The sequence below is a fragment of the Protopterus annectens genome, chromosome 3.part1 (assembly GCF_019279795.1).
Source record: "Protopterus annectens isolate FY-2018-M chromosome 3.part1, PAN1.0, whole genome shotgun sequence".
NCBI classification, from domain to species: domain Eukaryota; kingdom Metazoa; phylum Chordata; order Ceratodontiformes; family Protopteridae; genus Protopterus; species Protopterus annectens.
Window position 1 is genome coordinate 534,105,397 of NC_056732.1, and position 11,758 is coordinate 534,117,154.

Here is an 11,758-nt window from a genome sequence, read left to right on the forward strand (position 1 = left end):
ATATATATATATATATATATATATATATATATATATATATATACACACACACACACACACACACACACACACACACACACACACACACACACACACACGCATGCACACAAACACACACACACGCACATACATACATACATACATAAAAAGTCATAAAGATGTTAACCAGTGTAACCAAAACACTTTTAATTCCTTTTAGTTATTTGTAGTACTTTTCCCAGTAGTGGTTACACTATCAAAACTGAGGTTAAAATTAATTTTCTTGTACATATTCATACTAATAAAAATGTAGTCTATACGGTATCTGCATAAGAGTGATCTGTCTAAATTCATTTTAATTATTACTCTCATATTGTTTTAGAATCAAAGAATTAGGTGCCAAATATTAGTCTTGCATTTATCATAATATCAAACTTTATATACATTTATACAAAGGACACAAGGAATTCACAATAACTTAAACCAACCTTACCTGACCAGTCCCAGAGAGGGCTTTAACATGAGAAAAATCAAACCCTTTGGACTTCATTTTCTCCAAGATCATATCCAAAGCCTAAATTAGCATTAAGAGAACACTGTTCAGTGTACTGTCACTACTTTATTCTAAACATTTTTTTTTATTAATTTCCAAATGAAGCAAATAGTAAAAAAAATAAATGTATCACAGCTATGTTAAGAAAACTGGCTGAAAAAGAAACACATAATCAATAGGTAAAACATACAAGATAAATATGATACATAACATCTACTGTTAAAAGACAATTAGATTTGCCAAAATAGTGGGTAAAAAGTTGTAAGCACACTGTTTCACAAATATTGTCACATTATTAAGAATACTTAGCAAAATGTTTGGAATTTTTCAACTTGTTTATCAGAAGCCATCAATGTTACCATGCCTGTTTTGTACAGTTCATAATTCCTAATTATATATATATATATATATATATATATATATATATGTGTGTGTGTGTGTGTGTAGATAAATATATATATAAAACACACATACATATGACTTAAGTTATTCTGAACAAACCCGAGCTTATCAAAGGCATGTTGAAATATAAACACTGATCACAAATGTGCAGTGGTTTGGAAAGGAAGTACTCAGTCTGCCACCCCAATAAACTAAAAGCTTTGTAGCAGTGTAAGGTCCACTGTTTATTAGACCTTATCAGAGGAGGGCAAGCTAAAGATTCATTCAATGCCAAAGACAGAAATTAGCAAATGAGCTGCCCGACTAAATAAGTCAAAACTCATCAAGTCCTGGTTACCGAGGGCAATGCTCTATAATGAAACTTAGGCTAAAACATTGTTTTCAGTAGAAATGGCTTGCTCAGACTGAACTATATACATTTTCTAAGGTGCAGCCAAGCTAAGTGATATTCTGTGCTCAAGACCATTTTAAGCTTGTTTTGATGCGACAACTAGGAAGGGCATTTATGACGCCCATAAATTTGGTACTGTAGTCCCAATTTATTGTACATTACACTGCAAGGTATTATTAGCACATAAATACTCACTAACTATGTACTATATTAACACTTTCATTCTAAGATTTGAAACATAACTAAACAGATTAAGAGGATCCAGGAATTTCATCAAGATAAAAATGATGGCTAGGGACTAGAAAGAAGTATATATCATCTACATAAATCCTAAGGTAATCAATAACAAAAATATTTGGCACACAATAAAATTGTCTTAAGTATCTTCTTATCAACAGTGCAAGTTGTACTGCCCTTATAAATAGGTATACGGATAAGAAACATCATTGGTTAGTTTCACATTTCATTTCAAATCTCTGCACAACAGGAGGCCTTAACGTACTGGTACAGTAAATGATGTAACAGAAATGTTTATGATTAAAGAAAATATATTGTGAAAATTAAATTGAAGTAAAGAAGGAGACGCGCAAGGTGAAAATAGTATATGATGCTAAATTCCCTGAAATTTCAAATGTTGGTAAGATTTGTTTTCCTGCTTACAGGTGAAGCCCCCTGCTCCATCTTAGTAATGCATGCAAACCCTAACCATGCCCCTAACCCTACCCTGCATCTAAATTACAAACAAAAAAAACCTCCCATGACACTACCACTACTCAGATAAATCTGAGCTGAATGTGGTCAGGTTTGATTATTTCTTTTTTGTTCCTGAATGTAGATTTGAAGGGCTTCATATCAGCGAACACCACCTGGTGCTAGACTAGCCACTGCTCAATCACCATGACAGGATATAGGAGATCTTCAGTGCACTGATCAACTATGAGACGATAAACAGTGAGGCTTCCAAAAGATAACCACACCTCACCAGTTCTCCTCAGAAGAACTGAAATAAGTTAAATAACTACTCACTAACTTATGATAACAATTAACAAGAAACTTACTGAATGTTACAAATGGGAACTAAGCATCTAAACTAGTTTATTAAAAAATCAAGAATCTATCTAGCTTAATAAAACAAGAATATAATATAACAGAAAACGTCAGATAACACAAGACTATTGCTTTAATAAGATAAGCCAACAATTATTAGGCTTGAAAAATAGCTGCAGAAAAAGAAGATAAACATCAGGAAACCTTCAGTAAAGTGCATAGTGGTAATACTAAGTTTACTTTAGAGAAAAGGCAACAAAACTGCAACACAGACAAAACATTTAAGGAAGGCAGTACAACCATGACTCATACCAGTCCCAGGCGTATTTATTTTTAACATCATGGGTTAACAGTCCACAGTATTTGGGTGACAAAAGGGATGGAAAAAACACCATAAGTGCTCAAGAAGATAGGAAACAGTGTTTTCCTACATTGTATCTGGTTCTTTCCTAAGCCTATTTTTTTAATTCAGAAAAAAAGTAGCTTTGTCAACCATACAAGTTTCTAAACTTGGCTACTTGTAACTACATTCAAATAGCATCCTATAATGTAAGAAACATTAGAACTTTGTCCTTGTAAATAAGTTGTCAGACTAACACATAACTGAACAGAAAGGCTGCAACTCTGCGGTTTTAACAAGAACAGACACCATTGCTCATACTTATTCACTATAGCAAAGTAATCAAGATCTGTTCTTCTAAGTTCTTTTCATAAAGCTGTTAAAATGGATGACAAGTGCCCTCAGTGGCTGGCTTGTACTTACATCAGTTCTGCGGACAAAGTCTATTTTTCCCATCAGATTATATACAGAGCCAGAAAAGTACAGTTGTTTACACTTACCATAAATGTAGATGTTCGAGTGTATTCACTGTTGCAGTCATCACATTTGGGTTATCCCTGCCAGGGTAGCCCTCGGCCGGCCCGAATACCAGAGGCTTAGTATTTCTGTGTCGTTGCTGTCGCTTCAGGACTGACGTCAGATCGTCAGTAGTATAAAGTAAGGCAGCTGATGCCATTACATCAGTTTTTCTTGCCCTAACCTGTCAGGAGCCCCCAAGTGGGTGCCAAGTTCGGGTGGAAGAACCCCACCAGCAGAATGTAAATACCAATATGTCCCTTGTAAGGAAAGAGAAGAAAGAAGATGGGGGATGGAGGGAGGGAAACCAGGACTGCAACAGTGAATACACTTGAACATCTGCATTTATGGTAAGTGTACACAACTGTAGTATGTTCTTCGTGTTTCACTGTTGCAGTCATCACATTTGGGTTGATTCCCAAAGCAGAAGAAATGGGTGGAGGCAGTCAAGGAAACTAGGGGCTGGTTAGGATGCCCTGCAAGAATGCAGAGGCAAACCCTACCCTGGATTTGGAGAAGATAGGCAGGTGGTAATGTTTGGTAAAGGTGTGAACAGATGTCCAGGTGGCAGCCTCCAGGATGTCCCTGGTGGGTACTCTTCTGAGGAAAGCTGCAGAGGTGGAGGCTGCTCTGGTGAAGTGAGTCCTGACCCCCTGGGTGGAGGCTTTCCGTGTTGCTTTTAGCAGAAATGGATGCAGTGTGCTATCCATTTGAAAAAATGGTTTGTTTGGAGATGACTTTGCCCTCTGCCCCTGCAGCAAAGCTAACCAGAAATTGATCAGACTTTCTGAAGAACTTAGTCCTGTCTAGATAAAATATGAGCTGTCTGTGCACATCTAGAGAGTGCAGGATCCCTTCCTCCTTGTTCTGTGGGTTAGGGAAAAAGGTGGGCAAATAAATGGATTGGTTAAGAGCCACCCTGGACACCACCTTGGGCATGAAGGATGGGTTAGTCCTGAGGGATACCCTGTCAGCATGGAGGATGATGAAGGGTTCCACAGCCATGAGTGCTTGCAGCTCGGAGTCCCTTCTGGCTGAAGTGATGCCCAGAAGGAAAGCTGTCTTCCAGGAGAAAAATGTTATCTCTGCTGAAGAGGCTGGTTCGAGGGGGGGGGGCAGGGTGAGCTTTTCCAACACAAAGTTAAGGTCCCAAGCTGGGGTAGGTGCTCTTCTGGGTGGCCTCAAGTTACTAGCCCCTCTTAGGAACTGTTTGATCAGAGGGTGTGAAAAAAGGGGCTGCTCAGTGGGGAAATGAGCAGAGATAGCAGAGCCATGAATTTTAATAGAGGAAAAAGAGAGACCATTGTGTAGCAGGTCAGCTAAGTAATCCAGGATGGGAGGGAGGGCTGTGCTGTATTGGCTCCCTTAGCCTGAAAATTGGTGCAGAACCTTTTCCATTTGTCACCATAAGACTTTCTAGTGCTAGGGCATCTGGCCTCACGTATAGCATCTAGAACCTGTTTACTGAGGTTGGCAGGTTGATTCGGGTTAAGGAATAAGTCAAGCTGCCAAGCTGAGTATCTGCAATTGGGGATGCATAAATTCTCCTTCCCTCTGGGTCAGGAGGGTTGGAATCTGAGTGAGATGCCATCTGTGGCAATGGGTACAGACTGCGCAGCAGTGGGTACCAGTGCTGGCGAGGCCAGTCTGGAGCAATAAGAACTGTCCTTGGTTTTTCCTCCTTTATTTTGAGCAGTACCCTGGGGATGATAGGTAGTGGAGGAAAGGCATAGACCAATAGATTGACCCAGGGGAAGGAGAGGGCATCCACCTTTCAAGCCATGCAGTGATGCTCACTGGTGCAGAACTTGCCGAGCTAATGGTTGGTGTGGGAGGCAAAGAGGTTGAACTTCGGGGTGCCCCATTTCTGAGTTATTAGGGTGAAGGTTCTTTTGTTGAGCTGCCAGTCATGTGGGGCCAGAAGATTTCTGCTTAACTGGTCTGCCAGAGAGTTTTGAGAACTTGGTAGGAATTGTGCTAACAGGTGGAATTGCATGGCAGTGGTTGTGTACCAAAGGGTCATGGCCAGCCTGCATAGAGGGTAGGAGTGAGTCCCTCCCTGCTTGCTGATATACCACATGACAGTGGTGTCATCTGTTTTGATCAGGAGAGCCCCTGGGGAGAGAAGGGGCTTGAAAGCTGTCAAGGTGTGCTGGACAGCTATCATCTCTTTCTTGTTTATGTGCAGAGGGATTTGCTGTAGGCTCCATTGGCCCTGTATGCACTTTCCATTCAGGTGTGCACACCAGGCATAGTCTGATGCATCTGTGTTGAGGGTCTGGGCGGTAGGGGGGGTGAGAAAGGAGGTAGTCCCATGTTGTGGAAGCATGCTGTTGCCCACCAAAGAAAATCTTTTCTGAGGCAAGGTATCATGGGTATAAGAGTTTCCAGGTCTTGAGAGTGTTGACACCAAAGGCTTTTTAGGTATCACTGAAGTTTCCTCATATGCAGTCTAGCATATGGAAAGAGTAGAATGCAAGATGCCATAAACCCCAGAGCGTGCAGGAATATCCTTGCAGATAACTGGGTGGCTAGTTGAGAGAAGCAGGCTGTCAGGAAAGTTTGCTTTTCTGGTGTAAGGAATGCCATCTGGGATACTGTGTCCAGGCTTGCTCCCAGGAATATAATCCTTTGGGTGGGTACCTGTTTGGATTTCTGTTCATTGATTGTGTACCCTATGGAGGTTAGTAGGGACTTTAAAAAGGCCTAGTGCTTGAGCAGCTTTTCTTGGCTGTCTGCTTGAATTAGGCAGTCGTCTAAGAATGGGTAAATCTGGATATTCCTTTCCCTGCAAAAAGCAATGGCCAGAGACAGACATTTTGTGAAAACTCTGGGAGCAGTAGAGTAGCCAAAGGGAAGTGCAGAGATCCTGTCCCGAAACTGAGATGTTTCCTGCATGATTCCCAGGTAGGAATGTGAAGGTAGACCTCTTTTAGGTCTAGGGTGGCTAGCCAAGCATCCTTGGAGAGCATGGGTATGAGCTGCTGGAGGGTGAGCATTTTGAATTTTGGTATCACCAAGAAGGTGTTTACAATGGATAGATTGAGGACGGGGTGCCAGGTGCCCTCTTTTCTGGGTACCAGAAAAAGTTTGGAGTAGAAACCTTGGCCTTTCTGTTCTGCAGGAACGTGCTCTATTGCCCTCATAGAGAGCAGGGAAAGGACTTGCTTTTGCATCTCTGGTCACTGGTTTGGAGGTAGATCTGGTAACCCTTTTGGAGTTGGAAGGGTGTGGAAAGAAAATTTGTATCCCTGGGACACTATGTTGAGAACCCAGCGATCGTTGGTAATGGTGGCCCAGGTGCTTGCATGAAAGGAGAGTTTTCCTCCTAGAGGTAAGTGAAGGTGGGCAGAGGGAGGTGGTGGGGGAGGATAGTCATTGTGAGTTCTTACCATAAGGGGGTGGCTTAGAACTCCCTGTTTTTGAAATGGAGGAAGTCCACTGTTTAGATCTCTGCATACCCCTGTGGCTGCTGTCTGGGAAGTCTGCTTCCACAGGGTTTGGGCTGAACTGACCTGCTGGGAGCAGGAAAGGACCAGTGCTTGGAGGGATAATACCTGCTGAACCTGGGTGGCTGGACCTGTAAGAAGTCCTTAACTGTCTGCATAAATTTTGCTTTTTCTTCCATCTTTTTTAAGTCCTCTTCAGCCTTAGTGCCAAATAAGTTGTCTTTGTGCAAGGGGGCATCCAACAATTTAGATTTAACATGGTGTGGCAAGGGCTGTTCCTTAAGCTATGCATGTCTTCTAAGGACAGAACCGGTGACTGCTGCCTTGCGAGAAGCTTCTAAGGTAAAAAAAAACACAGTGCAAGGTGTGTTTAGTTACTTGACTGGCAGAATGCATTAACTCTTGTAACTCTTTAGATTCTGCACAAGCAGGAAAGGAAGACATTTTTTTGTTTAAGGAGTTCCAGGGTATGTTGCTGAAATTTTCGCATATGGAACTGGCAATTTAGTGCTCTGATAGCAAGAGTAGCAGAGGTGTATACTTTTTTACCCCATCTGTCTAGTGTTTAGGAATCCCTATCTGAGGGGGTGGGATTCTTAGCAGAGGTTGCTTTAATTCCTTTAGGCCCATGAAAAATTACCTCAGGGTCAGCAGTAGCATTTTTCAAAAGATATCTGTGTGAGTCAGGGACTCTGTAATACCTGCTGGTTTTCTGGGTGCAGGAGGGAGGGTATCGGGAGTCAAACTGGATTCCAGGAAAACATCCTCCACAACATCCAGGACTGGGGGGATGGCCAGGGATCTGTACTGTGGAAGATCTAAGACTTCCCCAAGTCTCTTTTTAGACTGAGGGTAGTCCTGACTTTCCCACTGGAAATGCTCCCTTAAGGTATGAAGGGTTTCCCCAAAGGAAAAGTCCTCTGGGGGAGAGGCTGAAGGAATGGAATCCTCTGCATCAGAATCCTCATAAGCAGAGAGGGTTTGCATGTCTTCATATTCAGATGCATCAGAGTCATCAGACTCCTGTTCAGATAAAACTACAAGGGACAGACCTCTTTTTCTTTTAGAAAGGGTAGCTTGGCTTCCACTGATCAGCATGATAAGGTCTTCTGCCATTTTAAGCATTTAAGACTGAGGCAAGGAAGCACGTGCCTGAGATTGCGTCGTCAGTTTCTTGGGTGTGGTTCATACCCTGGGCCTAAGAAACTCTGTAGTTTTCGAAAGAACAGTAGACGTGAAAAAAGTCGTCGGTTTGTGTCAAGAATCAGTAGTGCGAAGGACTTCCTAAGAAGCCAGTGCCTGCTCAGCGGCTCCGGACCCATCCAAGAGAGAGACAACCGCAGGATCCCTAGTCGAAGAAGAATTTTGCGGCATACCGGACTCCGAAAGGGTCTCAGCAGTGGCCTGCGAATCCACATAAGCAGGCATCAGGGGCTGTGAAAGTGCCTCACTGCGGACCGGAGAACTGACGACTAGGTTAATGGAAGCGTGGTCAGTAGGTTTGGACCTGTGCGGTCTGTCTCTGACTTTATCTTTATGTTTTTTCAAAAGATCTGCTGTCAAATGGCTTACCGAAGGCATATCAAAATTCAAGGACTGTAAGCGGAAATATCTAGCTACAACAAGGGCCCAACGACATATAGTTCTGGCATTGAACAAAGCACAGAAACAACAGCGGGGGACGTCGTGGTCTGGGCCTAAGCAAGTGACGCAGTAAGAATGAAAGTCTCGATGTGGTATTTGCTTTCCACAAGCGAGACAATTGTTAACTTTTTCTGACATCGGTCATTGCAAGAAAAAAGGATCCCCAAAGTAGTACTTAGCTTTAGAAGACTTCAGCTTCAATTCAGAAGATGAAACTCAGGTAGCGGCCGACCGGCACTCATGTGAACTGCTTCTGCTTTGGGCTCCATGGCAAGAAAGACTGATATAATGGCGTCGGCTGCCTTACTTTATACTACTGACGACCTGACGTCAGTCCTGAAGCGACAGGAACTGACACAAAAATACTAAGCCTCTGTTATTTGGGCCGGCCAAGGGATACCCTGGCAGGGATAACCCAAATGTGATGACTCCAACAGTGAAACATGAAGATCATCTCTTAAAACAAGCTAAGAATGTATTCATAGTTCTTTTTTCACTATCCTGAGGTACTCTGAACAACTGCATATTGTTTTCTATTGCTATGCCATCCAATTGGCACTTTCAATTTCTACTACCTCCTGCATTTCTAGCATAAGAAAGTGTCTGTCAAGATCATCACTACTAGTTTCAAGTTAAATACTTGTAATGCCAGTCTCTGAAACAGAGTATTTCTAATCTAATTACTGCTGCTTCTGTAAGGAACACAAGGTATTTGTATTACCTTAACACTGTTCAAAATGTCCAGGTAATATGATTAATATTCCATCCATTTCACAAGTAATTCAGTTAATTGCATTACCTTATTCACAGAGCACATGTACAGAGACAGTTCACTACCTCTGTCAGCTGCCAGAGGAGACAAAATTTGTTTTGTGGAACAGCCGCAACTGCAACGGTCAAACGTGCAGGCTAGCAACCAAATGTCTGAGAAGTCACCAAAAATATGTGCCTTTCATTTATTAACAGGCACTTTAAATAATGAGGTCTTGACAAGGAATTTACTATTAGTCATTCACACGTCAAGTAAAAAAAAACTTGTACTCCAAAAATGCACACTGTAGTAATCAACTAATAACCAAAGAAAAAAATTCTGGCAACAGTTGGAATACCAAATATCCACAAAGATTTTGTTAACCATACATTTAGACCAATAGGGTGTGCAAAATGATCAAAAACAAATTTATTGATGTAAAGTTGAAACCTTTTTTTTTTTTTGGACAATTTTAATTATGTGTTAAAAAATTCCTGGCATTTTTTTTTTTTGTTGGAAATGGGGAAAACTGGATGCACAGATAATATGTTGTTAGTTACTGCTGATGTTGGCTACTTGTTTACTGTTATTCCAACACATACAGGTATGCAATAGTTTATGCACGTAATAATTACATGTTCTGAATTAACAACCAATGACATTCGATTAACTGAAAATTTCATGGACAGTGTTTTGAAAAACAATTTCTTTTATTCTGAGATAAGTTTTATCACCAAACTACAGGTATAGCAATGGGGCAATTAGTGCACCACCTTATCTAAACATAGCATTATTTCTCTGCGAAAAATGACATGTATTTAGATCTAAATTTAACATTTATATAAAATCATATCTAGGTTCTTGGATGATATTTTTATGATTTGGACTGGTGGCGTAGAAGATTTGAAGTATTTTTGATTATTTAAAAATACTACAATTTTTAATTCACTTTTAATTACTCATATGAGTCCACTGACTTTCTGGATATTACTATATATAAGGAGGAAAATAAATGTTTTTGCTCATCTTTGTTATTAGAAGTCGACCTCTTCTAATTCATATATACATTTTAAGAGTAACAATGTGGGAAGAAAAGGAACATTATTGAAGGTCCATTTGATTGAGGATGAAATGTTCAATAATGACATGAACAAAATAAAGCTGATGTTTTTAGAATGAGGCAATCCTTTAGAATTAGTAGATAAATTAGCAAATGAAATAAAGGATAAAAGGTACAAGGATTTAAACCATTGAAAAAATGAGGTCATTATAAGCAGATTAAACAGACAAAAAAGGAGGTAGATTTTAACAGGCCTATGGTCCTTCCCAATATACATAGTACACACACTAATGAAATGTGTTTAATTGTTAAAAAGCAGTGGAATGACATATTGCTACATGATAATTGCATGAAAAAACTGAGGGTTGGTCCAAATTTTGTATATAAAAGGGGCTGGAATATAAAAATACATTACAGGATAAAAGTAAATGTAAAGTAAATTAAATTAGTAAAAAATAAAATAGAATGGTAAAGTATATCAATTGCAAAAACTGGCAATATATTTGTAAAAGTCCATTTGCAGTGGCTAAAGTATACAACAGAAAACCTTGACCAGGGTATAATAAGTATAAGACCACAGGTGTGGTATACAGTGTGTTATGCCAGTCCTGTGAAGCATTCTATGTGGGAAAAACTGAGCAGCAATTAAAAAAATGAATTTATGAATATGGAAGGAACAGTAGAATAAAAAATGGTAACAATGCTTTACTTAGCATTCTGTAGAATGCAGGAATTTTAGACGATTTTTAGTTGTATTGGATTACATTCATATATTAAACAGGGGTGGGAATTGGGAACAAAAATTAGATTACAGGGAACTTAAATGGGAACTGGTGTTGAATGCTACTGTAGCACCACAAATTAATGATACTGTTGATTTAATAAAAGAGTATTGAAATTAAGAGAAGCAAAGTTGTAAATTTATTTTATAACACATGTGAATTTTGTAATGTTGCACATGTTTTTAAGGAATGGTTTAGCATATTCTATACATACATATTTTTAATATTAGCAAAAGTGGTTTCATCTATTGTTTTTAAATAATTTTATATTCCATGGTGTGGAAAATATGTGGGGTAAGTTAGTGACATTGCATATGATGTAAATGAACAAAGGTTATTTAAAATGAACCCGTTCTATTTTGGATGGCTCTGATGAAGTCCAGAATGTAAATAGACAAAAAAGCTTAACTGTTAAATAGCTGTTTTTGTTATTTAGTCTAAGCTTGTTAAATATCTGCATCTTTTAAATGAGATAATTTTTAAACTGAAATGGCTGTTTGCTGTTTGGCGGCAACATATGTCTTCTTCTGGTTATGAAAAAAATCACTAGCTATTCATAACATGCTTGCAGGAGTCCTTTTATGCTGACCTTTCAAAATTATGAGCAGCTTTCTAACATGGTTCCCTGTGCCTTGTATATAAGCAAACCGCTCCAGTTTAAAATCCTCTATAGGAAACGCTCTCCATAGTCTTCCACAGCTCACATCTCCTCAAAGAGCTGCCAGTTTGTGCAGATGGCAGCACCACTGCAGGTCATCTAACCAGAGCTGCTCAATATTTGGCAATATTTGCCATAGATCTGGAGTGATTCTGCTGAAATCCAAAGCATCCACTGCTAAAATTG

At 39.9% G+C, this 11,758-nt stretch overlaps 1 protein-coding gene across 1 annotated transcript in view; it reads right to left on the reverse strand.

The window, feature by feature from the left end:
- XYLB (xylulokinase) overlaps positions 1-11,758 on the reverse strand; it is a 1,259,970-nt gene that overhangs the window by 1,113,505 nt on the left and 134,707 nt on the right. Inside the window, exon 4 of the mRNA XM_044066952.1 lies at positions 473-553. Within this exon, the coding sequence (XP_043922887.1) occupies positions 473-553 (81 nt within the window). The remainder of the gene's footprint in view (positions 1-472; positions 554-11,758) is intronic.